At 39.8% G+C, this 20,617-nt stretch overlaps 1 protein-coding gene across 8 annotated transcripts in view; it reads right to left on the reverse strand.

The window, feature by feature from the left end:
• Positions 1 to 952: 952 nt before the first annotated feature.
• Positions 953 to 20,617, reverse strand: part of SLC7A2 (solute carrier family 7 member 2) — a 76,383-nt gene continuing 56,718 nt past the window's right edge. For 7 of the 8 annotated variants that reach the window (XM_030312219.1, XM_030312216.1, XM_030312215.1 and 4 more), the window contains 8 exons: positions 20,066 to 20,199; positions 18,347 to 18,569; positions 16,096 to 16,235; positions 13,145 to 13,247; positions 11,310 to 11,515; positions 10,154 to 10,320; positions 9,302 to 9,410; positions 953 to 6,178 (listed from right to left, as the gene is read on the reverse strand). In XM_030312219.1, the coding sequence (XP_030168079.1) occupies positions 5,982 to 6,178; positions 9,302 to 9,410; positions 10,154 to 10,320; positions 11,310 to 11,515; positions 13,145 to 13,247; positions 16,096 to 16,235; positions 18,347 to 18,569; positions 20,066 to 20,199 (1,279 nt within the window). In that variant the 3' untranslated portion in view covers positions 953 to 5,981. Of the gene's footprint in view, positions 6,179 to 9,301; positions 9,411 to 10,153; positions 10,321 to 11,309; positions 11,516 to 13,144; positions 13,248 to 15,680; positions 15,818 to 16,095; positions 16,236 to 18,346; positions 18,570 to 20,065; positions 20,200 to 20,617 lie in introns of all 8 variants that reach the window. The other variant, XM_030312223.2, reaches the window with a different exon arrangement.

Here is a 20,617-nt window from a genome sequence, read left to right on the forward strand (position 1 = left end):
GCTTTGGGCCCTTTGCCTGAAAAGGAAGGCTATCCGTGGCCTTCTTTAAAGAACACAAAGGAGATGGTATTCTTATCGCCAAGGGTTCCTGGCTGGACCCACAGCCCAGACACAGTTCCTGGCGGATTACTGCCTGCATGTGACCATATGGTACCAGGGCAGATGTGGGTCATCAAAACCTAGTAACAATCCTAATAGCCAACAATTAGATAAATTAGGTTTTAGGCATCTACTTGGCAAATACTTTGCTGTTTCAGCTTGGTTTTCCATGCTGGCTAAAGTGATAACTACCGTTTTCTTACTTCAATAAGGCGTTCCCTCCAATTTAGTAAAATCAGTGGGAATTAAGTATATACACAAAGACATTTCAAAATTAATTAATTCAAGAGATTTGCAATTTTAAATAACTTTGAGCCCTGTCCAGAACGCTCTTTGAATCCTTTCTTCCAGAGGGTTGAAGTTGGTAAGAATGCTTTACTATACCGTAAAAAATTTGTTAGTTGTACATAACTGATTGCCAATTATTAAAGGCTATGATTTGCTGAGGAGAACATTGAGAAAAGAGTTTCTTACGGATAAAAGCAATGAAAAGACCGGCAGTTGAAGTGGTAAGATCTCAGCTCTTTGGTCCTGGGATGGCATGCTTTAGGACCCAGTGCTATTTTTTAGAACGTGCCATGAGGACTGAGGCTTTGTGAAAACATGTCTTTTATCTTACAGGACTGGGTAGTCCTCAAGCTGCCAGGTGAGTATTCTTGACAATAAAATCATTTCAATTTAGATTGCACCATATTTCTGAGTTTTAAAAGTTCCCAAATTAAAAAAAAAAAGGTTACATTACATAAGTGTGTGACATGTATGCTTTTTGGGTGTGTGATACATATGCATATTATATTATCATAAGTCATATTACAATTTATTTAAAAAGTACATGGTCACATTAGAAAGCATATTTTACAGTGGTAAAGCAGCAATAGTTTTTATTTATTACACTTCTAAAACATAATCTAATGTTATAAGTAAAAAGGAACTCTGATTATCATTTAAAACATTTAAATTTGAAATTACCTACTCAACAGAAAGTCTTTACATTCAGATCAGACAAGTCCTGTGAATCTGTTGGTTTTTTACAGACATAGAATTTCTGTAGGGTTTTGGGCCCTCTCAACAGTTTCTGTTAAGTACAATGACAACAAAATAGAGCAATAAAGCAATGGGGCAGCCTAGTGGACACCAAAGACGAAAGACCCCCTACCCGGGCCTGGGCCAGTGAAACCCACCCTGTTGGAAGTACCAGCTGAGCCTGGGCCCGTGCACTTTCCACCTCAAGGCTGTCGGTGCCGTACGGGGACTGTAGTGGGCCCGACCCCATGGGACCAGTTCCAGGAAGCAGCCATCCTTCCTGTGAGTCACAGACCTTCCTTAGTCCCTATCATTTACGTGATGTGTTGATGGGATATTTGGACCCCACACTCCTTACTTCCATGTGAAGGCTTTCACTTCGTATCCCACCCTATCATCCCAAGACCCCACCCAACAAGGCTAGGTCTAGGTGCTTATGCTCTACGGGCTGCCTGACTCTAGATCCAGCCCAGACTCCTGTTCATGATCCCCATGGGGCACCAGTGGTCAGCAAAGGGTCTTTAGGGCCAGATAATGGCAGCGGCTTCAGCCAGGGTGAAGAAAAGCTAAGTACTACTCTCAACAAGGCTGTCACGAGAGTCGAGCCATCACAAGACACATCTGAAATCAGTGAGACTAAACTGTGTACATATAAACAATAATGAATGTTACAAAAACCAACAACCACAAAAACAGAGCAGGCCTCTCAAAATCCAGAAACCAGAAATCCATTTAAAAATGTTTAAATATAATTATACAAAGAGAAAAAAAAAATCTCAGCTAAACAACAAAGCTAAGCAACCTTATCTGCAAATCTACATGACTGAAAAATGACCTGTGCTGGCATTATTTACTACTTGAACTTTGGTACTTTCTTTCTTCCCCTTGATATTTTAGGACATGTCAGAGACTGTAAGTAGAAAATGTACAGAGAAGGCAGTATTTTGGCACTAGCAAAAAAAAAAAAAAAAAAGTTAATCCCCTCTCCCCTCCCCCCCCATTCACACTAATCATGTGAATTTTAATACGCTGTGATATACACTCTAAACCCAATCCTTTAAAATGCTGTGCAAAGTGTAGTTTGGGTGTTAAGTAGGAGTTGCTTGAAGGGCATCAGGAGGAAATCAGGCAGCCACATCACGAGGCAGAGTTGGAATCTTGGCATGTTATCACGTGGTTTGTCATCTCAGAATATGCCCTGATTTACAAAGAAAAAAGAGTAATATACTCCTCCGGCATTATCAGTATTGCAGGGCAATAAACCTCCTTATTCCCCCTGCTAAGCATTCCCATTAATTTAGAAAATAACTCAGTAAATACAGACTCTGATTCAAAATATGGTTAACAACTACCAAGACTTAGCAAATATGCTGGCTAGTTTCTAAAATTAAAAAAAAAAGTTAAAAAAATCCTTTATTCATAAAATTGAAAGACAGGCTTTTGGATTTTAAAGGAAAATAATTCTCAAACAGATATTTTCTATTAACTATGGATGGTAACAGTAAAGTTTTACATATATCAAGGTTAGTTTTTCCTCTAATGTATATATCCCAGATGATGTTTTTGGTGTTAAGAAGTTTTCTTGATGTTTATCTCTGGGGAAAATGTGGGTAAGCAATAATCTGTATCTCGGTATTGATCAAAAGTTCTAACATAAGTTTTCTCATACATAGGTTTTAAACTTGGATTTGTATAGCTACCTTTTTAAATAGAGGGTAGGCATATTGCCTTTATATGGTTATTCATAAGTCATCTTTTCCCTTTTCTCAAGAGCTTAAAATAATGGTGCTATTATAAGTTTCTCACTGAAAATGTTAAGACAGCATATTTCCTAGTGTAGGAAAGAAAAGTAATTTAAACTGTTTTTACTCAGTCACAATTAAGAGATTGTGTGGTATGTATTTTTTCATTCCTGGAGAGGAGTTTATATAAGTGTGACTGACTACTAGTCAAATCTATACAAAACATTTTGGTAATCCTAAGAAAGTAAAAGCAATATTTTGTTCTTAAGGTTATGAATTCAGATGTAGATACGGGAGGCTGGTAAAAGAGCCAGTAGTACGGGCTTTTACTAATAAACACAGAGCAAGACAGAGATGTCAGAAAAGGGGCCACAGAAACAAGTAAACAGAAATACCCTAATAGCTCCTACCCCTACTCCATTTCAGATTATAAAGCACCTGTTATAATAGAGTTTAGTGATTCCATATTACATTATAAATATATCTTTCTTAAAGAATCTATAGAAAATATCATACATATAAAATTGCTGTATATTGCAAAATAGTTTAAAACCTAAAAATTTTGTATAAGCATACCTATCAATATAAAACATTATTTTTTCTCCACATCAATTGGGTTTTTAAATCCATATAATGGTATTGTTTCCAAAGCCCATCATAAACCCAACCGACTTATACACTATTTGAAATACACAGACATATACATATATATATACACACACTCATACAGGGATATGACTCATACATATTTGAGTCTTCACAGAAAAAAAGCACAGTCACCAACGAAGTATCTTTTCATAGATACTTGTGTTTGCAAAGTGTTTTAATGTGGAAAAATAATTTTTAACTAAATTCTTCTCCTAATTGAACACAGTGGGCATAATAGTTTTAGCTGCCTATCACATTCTAAATAAATTTCTTTTGTTACAGTAAAAGACCTAAATATTTATGTAGGAAATTCCTTATGTTCCCTGTGTTAAGGGCCTATTCTAGATTGATTATAGAATAAAAGGGTGTTCTCAGTGTATTACTCTAACAGCAAGGACTTGTGATCATACCTAAAGTCCTTACAGAAATATTTTACCCCTTGCATATCCAACTCTTCCTCTCTAGAAAAACATGCTTAAAAGAGAATTCTGGGCTTCAGATTTTACCCTGTGCAGCCTGGAAACTGTGGAATGTCAGGACTGAGTTCTAGGTCAGGGATGCTTCAACAATAGCAGCCAGAAACCCAGGCTTTCTACCTGTTTACCTGATATTTACTCACAATAAACTCTTGGTTCAACAAAACAATCACAACTTGCTTTTTAATGGCATCATTGAAATAACTAATTTCTTGGAAGTGCTGTCAGAAAACAAATGTTTTCCTTGCCTTTCGATTAAGCTGGTCAACTGGTGTGCTTGATAACAGTTATCCTGGGAATGTAACCCATATAAGTTTTTAGCCTCTAGCCTCATCTAGTAAACCATGTAATTATTTGTAAGAAAAACAATTCATTAGAAGCAAAGCACATTGCAGATAAACAGTCCACTGCTAGAGAACGCTATCCAGTAAAATATAGTAATTAGAGAACCTTACATGTAAAAACAAATCATTTACTTATATAAACATTACTGTGTTTATATAGCTTTAATTTAATTAGGTTACATTTTTTCAGTTGGAAGTTTTAAAAATCATGTATTTAACTAAAATATTTTATTCCCCAAACACTGTTGGGTTACTAGAGTTTTTATTAATAGATTTAGTGTGGTCAATTAAAAATAAATGAGATAAAAAGTGCCAAACAATTTATGGGATTGGGGGAAGAAAAACATCCTTCAATGTTTCCAAAAGAAACAACAAAGGCAAATTAGATCCAAACCCCTCAAACTCGGTCAAATGCAATTTAATATCTGAATAGGCACTTTAAACTCAAAACAGGGCAATTTTTTCTTCTCGTGTCCCTTCAGTTCTCCTCTTTGGCACGTAATAAAGATGTAATTTGCTACTGTAGCCCCTCATGTCTAGGACAAGACAAAATAATAGAAACAAAGGAGTGAAATCTGTACCTGAGGACGTTTAAAAAAACTGAACTGTGATTAGTTATTAAGTAATAGAAAAAAGTATGAATCGTTCTACCAACTGTGTGACCTAGAAGATTCTACTGGCTTATTTTAAGTGACTTTAAAGACAAGGATGCTTAGTGTCTACTTTTCCAAGCTTATGTCTAACTCTGATTTTCAAATACACCCTCGTCACTGCCACTCACACAAGCTTTCCAGCCACGGGGACCAGCTTCACTTTCTAGCATAAAGGGCCCCATGTAGATCACACATACTGCTCTCAAATCCCTGACTGGACTGAGGGATATACAGCACTCACAGGAGGTGAAGTCTTCATATGTAAAGAGCACATCTCTTAAAAAAGACAGCGGTTGAAAGAGGCCCCATTGGGTGACACGGAACACCACTTTTGCCCCATGTGGTATATCGCAGGTACAAATCCCCGTGGCGGCTGAAGTTTGGGCAAAGTGCCATCCTTCATAGAATAAAAATCTCTACTAAACCCACTGCTGGCATTTATAAGTTATAGAAAAGGCTCATTTCTTATCCCCTCCTCTTGCTCCTGACCAATGACAGACACCAAGATGGGTAAGTGCATTTTTAGCATGTTCTAATTGACATTAATGACACCTAATAAGGAAAAGCAACAGGTATTTCCCCAAACGCACCAGGCACATACAAAACACTTCTATTCAGTGATTGCCTCCATTTCCGCATGTGCTATAAGCCACCAATTAATGACAACACCGGAAAAACGTAATGTGGTAGTAGTAAAACACAACCAACTTTCCACATTCATATACCCCAACACACACACACACGCACACACACACACACACACACACACGCTCCTGCTATTTGGGGGATATTCGCCACTGAGGAGAGGGCTTGGGAGGTCTCCCCAGGTACATAATTCACCATCTGAGGAGGTGCTGTTCAGGTAAGCATAAGTTAGGGTGAACTATGTTTACAGCAAACCCACAGCAACCTAGCGCGATGCTGACACCCTGTCACGGTTTACTCCACGGAGGATAGGTATGTTAAGACTGTGGCCCAACTCAGCTCCTGTAAGCGTTAGCATTCGCTCGTCTTTTCGTGGAATATGAAAGGCAGACTCAGGTTTCTTTGGTGATCGTCATTGGCTTGAATGGCAGATTTTTCTTCTGTTGTTGCATGAATGTTGTCTGAGTACGTCTCTTCTTCATCTTCTTCATCTCTTGGATTACCCTCCAGGCTGTGTCTAATGCCATAAGCGAAGTAGATCAGGAAACCTTTTGGAGGGAAAAGAAAAAAAAAATCAATGTTTTAAGTATATCAGAAAATGACAGTTTGAACATGGGAAATTTAATATAGAACCTAATAGAGTTTTCTGCCTTCTCTTTCTGGTCTATTTTAGAACACAAGGCAAGAGGATTCCCCTGCAGAAGGTCCCTGATGGATGCTTTCTCAGCACAATGTGTTTCTCCATTGTTAACACCCAATCTTTATAGAACTTATGTTTCTCTCAATAAGTGTTTTCAGACATCTAGGTCAAAAAAATACACTGATTTTCTCAAAACTCAATACTACACTCTAAACAAAAGGATATGGGGGGGGGGGGTAAGATCTCAAATGACATCCCAAACACAAGTGGTGGGGTGTCAGACTCACAGTGAGATATTTTGGAAAGCATGCCCTATGTAAACAAAGGGGGCATGTGTAAACATGTTACTGTCACCAGGAGAGGCCAATCATGTACAAAGCAACTAGTTATTAACAGCTATGCTGGCTGGGAATTAGAAGCAAAGGTTTTAAGTATCCCCACTAGATAGTTTATTACTTACATGTAGGCATTTTGCTTTGAGTTATATATTTAAACATTGGTTGAGAGTTTGGGGTTGATGTGAAACGCATTATAATCTTCCCATCTAGGGGCGCCTGGGTGGCTCAGTCGGTTAAGCATCCGACTTCAGCTCAGGTCGATCTCGCGGTCTGTGAGTTCGAGTCCCGCATCGGGCTCTGGGCTGATGGCTCAGAGCCTGGAGCCTGCTTCCGATTCTGTGTCTCCCTCTCTCTCTGCCCCTCCCCCGTTCATGCTCTGTCTCTCTCTGTCTCAAAAATAACTAAACGTTAAAAAATAAAAAATTAAAAAAAAATAATCTTCCCATCTAAAATAACAGGAAGCAGGCTACCAATTAGCATTTTGGCAGGTATGTTGAGGAATGATTCTACTTCCTCTCATACCTCAACGGTTTAAAGACCCAGCCCTCCCTGTCCTCACATAAAGGTACTATGATCACCATTTTATTTTTTATTTTATTTATTTATTTATTTTTTTTATGATCACCATTTTACAAAGAAACAGGCACAAAAGCAGAGAGGTAGCTTGGCCTCGGCCACACAGTGAATAAATGGCAGATGTAGATTCAAACACAGAGAGTCTGGCTCCATAGTCGATGCTCTTAACTAAGATCAAGTACATTAAACTAGAGCGGACTATGTTTGAGGAAAGAAGCAAGGGCTCATGGAAAGGTAGGAAGCAAGCTGAAGTTCTCTGCCTGATTTCAAAGAGATTCTTCTGGGCTCAAAGGAGGGGAGAGAGTTCTAGAGTCCTGTGCCCTGGGGGTTTTGGGCTCCGCTCCCTGGCAGCATGTGCACAGGACCCCAAAGGAATGGCTGTGTGGCTACATCCCTGAGGGTGGGGCTGACCGGCAGGGGATTCCTGTCAGGATCCTGGCCCTGAAGCAACAGAAGCACCTACCAGAAGTGGCCACAGTGATAGGAAGAGAGGACAACCTGGTGTAACCTGTGTGAATGGATAACCTGTGACCCGAGGCACCAGCACCCCCGTTCCCTGGCACAGTGTGAGGTCCCCAAAGTATGGGCAAAGCCCTAGTGTGGGTGTGGGGAGATGAGCAAAACTGACAGAGGTCAGATCTCCCATCAACTCAAGTGGGTTGGTGGCTTGAAACTAAAATGAAGTTAATTTCTAGCCAAAGCAAACAATTACATACACAAGAGTGAATCAGGTTCATTCTTGCTAAGCCAATGGGAAGACTGACAAAAAACACACTCTTCAACCGCTCAGGCAACCCAAACAATGCAGATTTAGCTCTTGTTTCTCTCTACTTCACCTTACAGACATTTCTCCTCACATTTTCTTTAAAAATGTTTATCTGTGTTTGACAGAGACAGCGGGAGCAGGGGAGGAGCAGAGAGAGGGAGGGAGACAGAGGATCTGAAGAGGGCTCTGTGCTGAATGCACCCAGCCAGATGTGGGGCTCGAACTCGCCAACTGTGAGATCACGACCTGAGCAGGAGTCGGTCGGTCGACTGATTGAGCCATCCAGGCGCCCCTCTCCTCACATTTTTAAGACAAGTGTTCAGGGCTTTAGTTACAACAAATGCAAACTTTTATTTTATAACTCAATTTTTCACACAGGAAAGAAATCATAATGAAAAACAGTACAGTATAGATATAAATAAGCATACTGACGTCATTTAATGCTAAATCCCAAGGTTCAAACAGTAAGAACTTTAGATAACAGTTATTTCTTGCCATCAGCTCACTCAAAATGTCTTCAGGGGCACCTGGGTGGCTCGGTCGGTTAAGCCTCCGACTTTAGCTCAGGTCATGATCTCACGGTTTGTTGGTTCAAGCCCCGCCTCAGGCTCTGTGCTGACAGCGTGAAGCCTGGAGCCTGCTTTGAGTTCTATGTCTTCTCTCTGCCCCCTCTCACTCACGCTCTCTCTCAAAAATAAATAAACATTTTAAAAAATTAAAAAACAAAACAAAACAAAACCCCAAATATCTTCAGAAGTCTACTGGTATACACTGACAAGAACGGGCTTTGGAATCAAAGTCTCACACTGCCATTCACAAATTTGATCCCTGGACTTTTTGGGGCTTCTTTTTTTTCTCACCCATTAATTGGAGAAAGCAGAATTTACAGATGCTACAGGGTTACTGGGAAATGTAATTTAAAAAAAAAGGGGGGCGCCTGGGTGGCTCATTCGGTTGAGTGTCCGACTTCGGCTCAGGTCATGATCTCACAGCTCATAAGTTCGAGCCCCACATCGGGCTCTGTGCTTACAGCTCAGAGCCTGGAGCCTGCTTCGGATTCTGTGTCTCCCTCTCTCTCTGCCCCTAACCCACTCGCATTCTGTCTCTGTCTCTCCCAAAAATAAAAATAAACATTAAAAAAAATTTAAAAAAAAAGGTATCTGAAAATATTTGGAAAAGTAAGCATGCTGATAATCTAAAATTGGGAAAGGAAGAAACTGAAAACAAAACAAAACAAAACAAAACCCTTTATTTCCAGGAAGGGGGAGGGGATGAATTTGTCTAATTACAGAGCATGAAAACTGGAGAAACAGAGCCAAGGTTCAGAAAGCTAAAACATTAAAAGACCTACCAAGTGCCATCCAAATGCTAAATCGGATCCACGTGTCTGCACTCAATTGGACCATCAAGTAAATGTTCACCAGGATGCTGAAGGCTGGCAAGAATGGTAAGAATGGAACCTAAGGGGGAAAAATATCTTCTTAACTATACTCAGATTTGGAAAGCACATTCCCCAAACTGTGTCAACACTAACTTGACATATGTACTTTCACACTGTGTCAGTAAGCTTATATTCTTACAACAAGAACAACCTGGAGAAAAATCATTCCTGTAGAGTATACTAAAGGCAACGTCCCATTTTACACTATTTACGTGCAGCCCAGAGCAACAGGGATTTATCCAGCCTGCTAACATCTACATCATCACCAAGATGCAATGGGTTTTAGGGTTTGGTTTAGTTTAGGGTTTACTGGTTTAGTTCAGATATCAGCAGGCACGCCTCTGGAAGTCTGGATACATTTGGCATCTCAGAGGGATCCTTCCAGGAAGCTCTCTTCAAGCCCAAACCTGCTCTTAGTTCAAATCCAACAGGACAATTATAGCAGAAGGGCTTTTAGTGGGAATAATCTTCTTGAGAGAGTACTGAATCTCTAAAATAAAATTTCTTTATTCCTTGATCCCATAGATTACTTGACAAGAAATCTGTTTACTATTATACATAATAATGTGATAGGAGCATATTCAGGGTTTTGAAAAGCCACGTAGAGAGAATACTTATGACAAAAAGTATCATTTCAAAGAATCGTGACACTCTAGTTCCCTGGTTAACTTCATCAGAAGTGACTTTTTTTAAACTTATAAAACTAACCCATAAGAGAAAATGTGCGAAATATTTAGGATCTCTAATGTTCACAATTCGTACCATGAAGGCTACTTTTTGCTGATTCTGGGGCTGCCTCCAAATGGTGAGCACGACAACGATGCAGAGAACGAGGAAGAGCACAAGGAGAGCGAGACTCCACGCCTCCAGCCGGGCAATAGCGTGGACCCCGTAAGTGGTCAGGATGCTCAGACCCAGAACCAGAAATGCTGTACAGGTGACATGTACGGAAAACAAAGTCAGCACGCGCACATCACTCATTCCCTCAGCTCAAGCCGTCTATTTTGATAAGATATCAAGTTCTTTCCGGATCTACTTTGCCAAATACTAAGACTCTTCATTTCCATTTGGGGAAGACATGGCTGATCCCACTGACTTAACCTCCACTCGCTTCCTCCTGACGGTCTCCTGCCCCCCTCCTGGGACTACCATCTTGCTCCCCCTCCCCATGCGTCCTCTGGGTCCCCCTTCATGACATCCTCTGACTGTATCACATGGGTTGATGGGATGCCGTCTGGGCTGGAGATTTCTCTGTTCTCAAATGGGAGATGGCAGGTCTGTCCACTGTCCATGGTTATAAACAGTGACTGTTAATGCAAACAAATAATACATGATCTGTGTCTTTTCCCCCTATTTCAGAAGGTGATGTCACCACCCGCCCACCCTATCTCTGACCATCACGTCCCTCCGCTGTGCTCTGGAGAAGTCTGTACTTCCCTCAGCTTGCCACCAATAATCCTGTTCCTTTCAGCCCCCCCGAGAGCAGGGACCATTCTTCCTGCTGTCCCAGGTGCCCAGCAGAGCTCTTGGCACGTTGCCAGTGCTTGGTAAATGTTGCTGAAAATATCACCCATGACATAACTGCAGGTGAGCAAACAAGACTCTCTTTACTGCGTCCCAGTGTGTTACTGGCAGGTGTTCCTGGGAGCCCCCGGACGGCCACTGAGATGTACCAGCTTTGTACAGCTGCCACTCACACCCTAGGGAATGTCTTCCTTTCTTCTTCAATTACATGATAAATCTATCCCATTAATACATGCTCTCAACTACCAGTGACCCATTGGGCAGAAACTTCAGGGCTCAGGGCAGCGGCAAACTTAGTCTAAGGCAAGGTATGGCCTTTTGTCCGCGTCCACATACCCGCTCCAGCTACACACCCCTGGGGGCCTGTGCTCTGTGCGCGGCATAGCGGACTTACCGAGGAACCCCACCAGAAAGCTCACGAGAGAAGATGACTGTTGCGTAGGCAGAGCCGAGGGGCTGAAGAGAATCCGCAGGCTGAAACCCTGCCCCTGCAGCATGGTGACTTGGGACTCGCTTTTCGAGGCAGCGCTGGCACATGATCCCAGCACTTCTTTTTCAGGACAGCATTTGGGCTGCTCGTAAGACAAGCCGGGCTGGTACCTGTTGCCAAATAAACGTCCGTGTCTTCATTCTCCAACTGACACTTGGCCCAAATGAAACGAACACCATAAACTCTAAGTGAGACCCCTTGCAGGGTCCCAGCTTGTGCAGTAAACTGACACGTTTCATGACTCCGCCCCAGAGCATAAAACATCTGCAGCAACTCTGAATTTACTCTGACAGCCGTTTCATTACAAAGTGACACAGTAGATGCGGAAGAGAGTTACGTTTTCCAAGGGAGGCGACTGTGACTAGAGGAGGATTATCCTGAAAATATCTGGGTCCAAAGGAAATGCGTTTCAAGAAAACAGCACAGAAACTCTGCTTAAGCGTCAGCTGCAGAGGGACATCCAGTCTTCAGGTTGGCATTCAACTGCCGCTGGCCATCTGCCTCTCTGGCCTCATCTTCCTCAACCTTCCTCTCCCAGTCCTCCAGTTTAATCCAGATGAGCTCCACCCGCCATGCTTCCCAACCCCATGTATGCCAAGTCTCTTGATCAATTTATCCCCTTCCTCTCCAGCCTGCGTCAGGATACCAGCCTACTTCACCTCCTAGGATCTGCCCTGTCTCCTCAGTGTGGTCTCCTTCCCTCTGAGCAGCCTTTCCTTAAATGTAAAAGTAACATTTGACCTCAATCTAAAGAAGAAATATGCTCACTGAGGGAAAAAACTCACAAAATACACAGAAGAGAATCAAAACCACCCAGGGTTTTGAGGCAATTTCAGCCAAACAGAAATGCATATATATGATATGAATTAAAGAGATCATAAAAGATGCATTAACGTGAAATCATGAAAATGATTTCTTCATGTAAATCTATGGTATTATTTAAATAAATTCAGATGTTAATACAGCTTTGCTGAATCAGATACATTTATCCATATAATTATCATATTATTTGCTGTAGAAGAAAAAGCGTTTACCTCTTTCGTAGAAGAAAAAGGGTACCCTCATTTGTTTCACCGTTCTGCTATTGATATGCAGGTCAGTTCAATTTTTTTCACTTTTGCAAATTGCTTTTTTCATAAACATCCTTTATATATCTATATAGATATCTTTCTCTATATCTATATATATCTGTGTGTGCCTCTTTGATTAAAATCTTTATTATAAAATCTTAGCAGCTGAAATACTGGGACAAAAGATAGAATATTTTTAAGTGTTTTTATACATTATAAGAACTTGCGGTTCATATAGATTGGGCCAACTTACTGCTAATTATCAACTGTATTTAATTCTTTGCTAAATAAGGACCGGGGCGCCTGGGTGGCTCAGTCGGTTAAGCATCTGACTTTGGCTTAGGTCATGATCTCGCGGTTTGTGGGTTTGAGCCCCGTGTCGGGCTCTGTGCTGACAGCTTGCGGCCTGAGGCCTGCTTTGGATTCTGTATCTCCCTCTCTTTCTGCCCACCCCCACTGGTGCTCTCTTCATCTCTCTTAAAAATAAACATTAATTCTTTGCTAAGGACTAAGTATGTTTATTATACTTGATAGTGATGTTTTTCTGCCCATGACCTCTTGCCTCGTGATACCACTAGCTCCTCGAAAGCAAGGATGGTGAGTCCTAATTTTCTTTATTCCCCGGGCTCCATGTGACACGCAGCATTCGGGACCAATGAGGACACTCACCTGAGGATGAGAACACATGCTGCAACCAGAGAGTAGGCCAGAAGAGTGCCAATGGACATCATGTCCACAAGGGCCTTCAGGTCAAAAAGAAATGCCATCACAGCTATTGGGGAGAGAGCAGAATGGTAAAGAAAATGGCCTATCATGTAACTCCATACAGTTGATAACTTTCAAGTCAGGGATAGTTGTCATTTTATGGTTCCAGGACCAATGATAAATCAAACAAACTATAGAAAATATATTTCTCTCACTTAAAAAGGTGTTCCTTAGGTCAAACTGCTGGTGAAACTTCCAAACCCCTTAGCTATCTATCAAGTATAAAACACATCTACTTTGATTATTTAAAAAATATTGGCTTGACAAAGAGTGAAAATATCGTATGACAGAACACTCTCCTTTGATGTTTCAAAAGAAAAACATTGCTCAGAAATAGGAACTAGCTCTTGTGAAACAACCATTAAAAAATTGAAATGGAAGAACTTTCATTACAGAAATTCCATAATCATTTGCGTTTCCATCTGCATCTTGAATTATGCATATATGAAAGAAAGTAATTTCCAATTAAATTACATTTCTGGTATAGGTGAAATTCCATGCTGGTTAAAACTCCTCACTCTGAGAAGATGGGGCTAAATTTGAGGGATGAATCTATGTCCTACACTCAAATTGCAGTAATGTTATGAGGCGAAATATACTTGCTAGCTGAATAGTTAACTTGCACTTGGCAATTTTTTTCTCCATTGAAACATCAAATACCGATTAATACTAACTTGACTTGACCGCATAGTTGTCTCTATCATTGTTAAGTAGAAACACCACATTCTATTCCCATGGTGTACCAGACGTCTCTTAGCAAGCTTTATATCTCTATGATCTCAATTTATCTTTACTCCAATAATCCTATGAGACAGGGAAATTAAATAGGCTTAACTATATGCAGTGGCCAGAATCTGACTGGTTTTGACCTCCAAACCAGCAATTTCACATGGTTTGACCTGATAAGATAATGATCCTCATTTTATAGACAGGCTAATTTGGCAAGGTTATAACTGGTGGCAATAGAAGTCCATGTAAACTCTACTTCTACCCTGCTTCCTCATGTTCCTTCCATGATACATCATTTCTTTAAATGCACCTCATGCCTTACTTTGAAAACCTTCCGTTGCTAGTATACTTATATATTAGATTATTACAGTTTCCGTATGTTTTGTAAGAATTACAAATAGCAAAATAAGTAGCTAAGAAAGAGGAAAATGATTAATTATCCAGATAAGCTCTCTAATCTAAGCTAAAAACAAGCACAGTAAGGTGTGGGAGTAGAATAACAAAAATATAGTATTTCAGAACGTTTAAAAAAAAAGCCTTCTGCTATAATTATCTTCTTTTGTTATTAATGTCAATATGTTATACTGCCAAATTAAATTCCTTCTGAAGAAAGAAGGATATATTTTGTAAAACTCTGAATACAAAATAAAGTATTACTGGGCAAGATTTCACTGGGAAAAAATAAACATTTTTATGGAATAAATAAAATGTATGATCCTTTGTCAAGACTTATAAATTCTTTTCACTAGCATAATGGACTGTTTAGTAACAAAATGGGCTATAGATCATCTAGTGCAACCTTCATTTTATGGGGGCAGAAATCTAAGCCCCCATTAAGAAAATAAGTGACTCGGCCTTCCAATGTATGTCCAATAAAGTGCCAAATTTATTAAAAAACATTTACAATGTGAAGCTGTTTAGGCAAATATTTTCTGACTCTGAAAAAAATACTATTTCATGCATAATTTAAGCATTAGCATTCTGTAATTTCCCCCCAATTCAGAGCCTCAATCAAGTTATCAGTTTTGGTTTGAATTTTTACTACTAAAACAGCTTTATAAAGCTTGCTGAAGTCTCTCTCTTGCTTCCTAGAACAGGACCTTTAAGGCCGTTCTCTCAGTCTGTATGAATCTCCTTGAAAATTTCTTCATGGAATAAATAAGAATCTGGCCAACGGCATTTTACAGAGATATTATGACATCCCCAAAGATAGGCATCTGCAAGTTTTTTTTAATATGAGTTAAACACCAAAACACATAGTTGAAAGCAAAAATAGAGTCCAAATGGGGTTTAAGAGGAAACAGTTGTTAGTAAGTCTTAGAGAACCATGGTGGTCCAGGCAGTGCAGATATCCCCACTCTGAGGGTGGGTAATTACCACAGCAAGTATAAATTACGCTGACATTTCTTATACTTAATTAAAAATGAGTAAAAATACGGTGAAGACCCATTATAACCCTTTGCACATTTGTTAGGTGCCCCGAAAATTAAAATAATGAAATGGTAAAAAATCCCCAAGGGTCAGTTAAGAATGAATTTCAGTAGACCACCACCACCACAATTTTCAGATCTCAATGTTCATAACCTAATTTATCAGTGATTTTTTTTTTCTTAACTTACATGCACAGCAAGCAGACCCTCTTTATAAGTCCATGCATGCGCATAAAACGTTTAAGGCCAATGCTGAAGAATCCTACGTTTGAAAAGCTTACCAGAAATGACCCCTGCCGTCAACGTGGCGGCAACTGGTGACTGCCTCTTACTCACTCTGCCAAGAAATCTAAACAGTAAACCGTCTCGGGCCATGGCAAATAGAATTCGGGGTAAAGGAAACATAGAGCCCAGAAGACTAGAACAGAAAAATTCATAATCCGCATGTGAGTTATTGTGAAGTATTACTCTAGACAGGTATACACAGGTAAAGACCGGACACACTAAAATGCAGAACCTAGGCCAAAAAAACCCAGAAAAACAAACAAAAAAACATCAAAAAAGGAAACATTCACAAAAAAAGTTACTGACCTTTACTTAGATCAAAACAGAAAACTACCTAACTGCATTTCTCTTCAGAATCCTTGATGAAAAAAAAGATCCCCCTTTTCTTAACAAAAGTCAACTCTCTCTCACCTGCCACCGCACCCGATGATAAAGTAGCAATTACTGGTGTCTTCGTTTTGGAATTGATTTGAGCTAGACATTTGAAAAGCAACCCATCCTCCGCCATAGCATAGATTACCCGCGGCATTGGGAAAATGGATCCAAGAAGACTGAATAAAAAGCAAACACATGCAGGATGGCAAATATATTCATGCAAGATGACATCTCAGAACTGAAATTAAGCGACTCGTATAAAACTCAGCATCACAACCAAGATTATGACGTCTTGTTATTTTTAAATGTGTTATGATTGGGCATTTAAAAATACTTGCCAATATTTACCATTGTGCTACCTATTATTCTGTTATAGATATTTGCCCCGCACACTCACCACACTAAGAACAATAGTGCAAGTAATTTGTGCATGCCCGCAATTATTACTGAATTAACACTAAGTAATTAAGACTTAAGAAAACCAAAACCAATCATAGCATTAAGACGTTTTTAGTGGCAATAACTCAGAAAACAAAATTTCTAAACGGATATGAAATTAGAGATTAAGTAATTTGAATTCATAGTATAGTCACTTCATTTATTCAATGATTATGATTCTTGTATTTATTTTACCACTATTTTCCCTCCTATTGCTTGGTATTTGATCATAATAGTAATAATACCCAGCATCACAAGATAATCAAGAGAGAAAGGGTAAAAAAAAAACCACAAAAATACACCAACTTACTGTAAATTTAGTACATAGAAGTAGCCACGATTAAAAGTCAGGAACAGCAAAGTTTTAAGAAAATGCTCTTTGCTTTAGATGTTTCAAATTTCTTGTGTGTTTACTGGCTGCACGAATCCATACATGACTTAGTTATAAAAAAAAATAACCATTTGAAAGAAAATATGTAAAATATTTTGTTTTAAATATTCATTTTATCTTTTGATAAAGCTGGGCTGACTTGGCCATGGATAAATCTTTGTCTATCTTCTAAGACCATGATGGCATGATGTCTTCATAGTTCAGATTTTTTCTTTTTAAATTTTTTTTTTTTTCAACGTTTATTTATTTTTTTTTGGGGACAGAGAGAGACAGAGCATGAACGGGGGAGGGGCAGAGAGAGAGGGAGACACAGAATCGGAAACAGGCTCCAGGCTCTGAGCCATCAGCCCAGAGCCTGATGCGGGGCTCGAACTCACGGACCGCGAGATCGTGACCTGGCTGAAGTCGGACGCTTAACCGACTACGCCACCCAGGCGCCCCCAGATTTTTTCAAACTATTCAGAATAAACCTCAACATTAGCAGATGGCTGAGAAACCAATGGGGGCAATTTCTACTTGCTACTAAATATTATCCCGAATAGAAAATAAATAGGATTTTTTGAGAGCGATGAAAAGCTAGGCTGATGAATTATATGAAAAGATTTTTTTTCTAATTCGGACTTTTAACAACTTATTTTCACTTAAAAAAATTAGTAATCAGGCAGAGATTAATTTTCTCTTTGTAATAATGTTATACAGTATCCCATGATATAAACCAGAATGAAATATCTTATAATCACATGTTAATTTGAAACATGAATAGCTCAGGGAGCCTGAGAAATGGATTCTCAAGTACGAAAACAAGTAGCCCCTGAAAATCTGGGCACTTGAGATTCAACTACCTTTTTCTTTCCACATAGACATTATATGAACTTTCAGCATTAATTTCAAAACAGTAATTTCTATTTCTAGACCAAGTTCACTCCGATCAGTACTAAGAGAAAGTCTCAGTGTTTCACAGTAAAAAGCATATTACATTGGACAATGTCACAGCATACAGCTCCCAGTCACAGAGACTTGATATTATTTTAAAAGACGACAGAGAACATCAAGTCTGCACACCAGGTCTCAGTGGTCTGTAACACTACAAGTAATACCGAAGCCAGCAGGGAAACATGCTGGTATAAGTGTCCTAGAGTTTTATAATATATACACATATGAATACGTGTGGCATACATGTGTGTGTGTGTGTCCACGTGTATCAATGCTGTATACATTTCTACTGAAGCTTGGACCACCATTATCTTGAAAAACTGACTTTTAACTGATGGGTGAGAAACGTTTTGTCACTTAAGACTTTCATATGGAAGTTCTGGTCAAACTATTCAGAGAATATGTAGTTGCATAACATATACCTTATACTAGGAGCATTTTTAAAACCTACTGAAGCAATTCTTTAAACAATGACTCCTCTGCAGTAACACCCACAGCCCCTGCCTCACAGGCAATGCAATATACCTTGTTGACAAAGCACAGAGGGAGCCCGCTGCAACAACGTATTTGGCAGGACCCCATCCAACATATTCAAATGCTACTGGAAGAGGGCTTTTCTCATCCAGGAGGTAGTATGGCATCATAAGTGTTAAAGCTGCAGAGACCCCAAAATAGGCCATAAAGCAAACAAGCAAAGAAGTCACAATTCCAATAGGAATCGCTTTCTGAGGATTCCGGACTTCTTCACCTAAGGAGATATAAACAAAATATTTGCATATTTACTAAAACATTAATAGATAAAACACGGATTCTTCTTCTCCTTCATGGTAATTTCAGTCTGCTTTTGTCCCTTCTGTTTTCTTAGCTTGATCCATCTATTCTACATGAAATTTTCTCTCTTCTTAAGCATACTCTGGGGCGTCTGGGTGGCTCAGTAGGTTAAGCGTCTGACTTCAGCTCAGGTCATGATCTCACAGTTTGTCAGTTCGAGCCCCGCGTTGGGCTCTGTGCTGACAGCTCGGAGCCTGGAGCCTGCTTCGGATTCTGTGTCTCCCCCTCTCTCTGCTCCGTCCCTGCTCATGCTCTGTGTCTCTCTGTCTCTCAATAGTAAATAAATGTTAAAAAAAAAATTTAAGCGTACTCCGTTATTACACAAAATTCCAATTCCCAGAGGCAAGAAGAGAAAGCAAGATATCATGCAGATCAGTTTCCCATTTCTAGAAAGAAAACATGATATACCAGCATATTAAATTTTTTGGGATAGCATAGCAGTCTTAATCATTTGGAAAGTGATTCATCCACAGAAATTAAATGACTGCCATGGCATTCTGTGGGCTCTTACATAGGAAGGCTTCCATAAATATGAAGGTAAACTTTTTCTAGCCAGTGTACCAATTTATATTAAGCTCCAGTTTCAATAACAACAAAAATAGTGCTTTGAATCTTTCTAGTAAGAGTTGGCATTTGCAATGCCTCAAAATGGTCAATCACACAGCCATACAGTAATCTGAACCCAGAAGAAGCATGTAAGAGAGTGATTCTGACATGATGGCTTTGTTGCATAAGATAAAGAGAAAAGAATTACCACAATATATTTTATCTTACTAAAAAAGAGACAACTTAAGAGCATGGTCATCATTTGTTACTCATTGTGATAGTACTGAAGGTTACTTCCAGGCTGAAGGTTAAGGACAGTAATTATGACTAACATTTATAAAATATTTGACAGCTTGCAAAGTATTTTTCAAGTGTATTATATTTTTAAAAAATTTTTTTAATGTTTATTGAGAGAGACAGAGTGCGAGCGGGGGAAGGGCAGAGAGAGAGGGAGACACAGAATCCGAAGTAGGCTCCAGGCTCCAAGCTGTCAACACAGAACCCGATGTGGGGCTCAAACTCACAGACTGTGAGATCATGACCTGAGCTGAAGTCGGACGCTTAACCGACTGAGCCACCCAGATGCCCCTCATTTGTATTATATCTTAAGTAACCTTCATAACATGAGGGGTTAACATGAGGGATAGGTACTGACTCTCCCACTTTTACCAAAGTGGAAACCAAGGCTCAGAGCATTTTACTAAGTTTCTTTTTTATCACATACAGTAGGCGCCACAGCTGGGTCCAGAACCAGCCCTGATTACCCCAAATCTCACTCTTTCCTTGATCTTCTGCTGCTACCCATGGGTACTTGTGTACAACAAGGAACACCTTTCCTTCCACAGAGCACCAAGATTCTTCCCTTACCAGTTGTTGCAATGCAGTCAAATCCCACGAAGGCATAGAAGCAGGTGGCAGCCCCAGCCAAAGTCCCCGCAAAGCCATACGGCATAAAGCCACCAGCCCCATAGATACTTGTTCCATTTTCGGAAGGCAGCTCTCTAAGGCGGAAAACAAGCACAAGGGAAAGTTATTTTCATAGAAAACTTCTAGTGATTTGTCTCAAACTACCTCTTTGGAAAGCTATTGTGTCCACCAGCTCTTTGAAACTTACATATATAAAATTAAGAGTAAATCCTACTTTTCTCACCCTGCCCTAGAGAATGTAGTGGTGTTTCCAACAATGGCGTCCTCCTGGGTTGCTAACACTCAACTGGAGGCTGATCAATAGCATAAGCACAAAATCCAGATCCACTCTGGCTGGAACTCACAGCCAGGCAGGATTGTGAGAGCAGAGATGCTCTATATGGGCCATGCTCTGAAACAAAGACATGACACTTCCTCTTCTCATGTATAGTTGGGCAGGCTGCACACTTAAAAATTTTCCTAATAAGGCATTTGAAAAGGTGGCATCAAATT

This window comes from Lynx canadensis, chromosome B1, assembly GCF_007474595.2.
Source record: "Lynx canadensis isolate LIC74 chromosome B1, mLynCan4.pri.v2, whole genome shotgun sequence".
Taxonomy (NCBI): Eukaryota; Metazoa; Chordata; class Mammalia; order Carnivora; family Felidae; genus Lynx; species Lynx canadensis.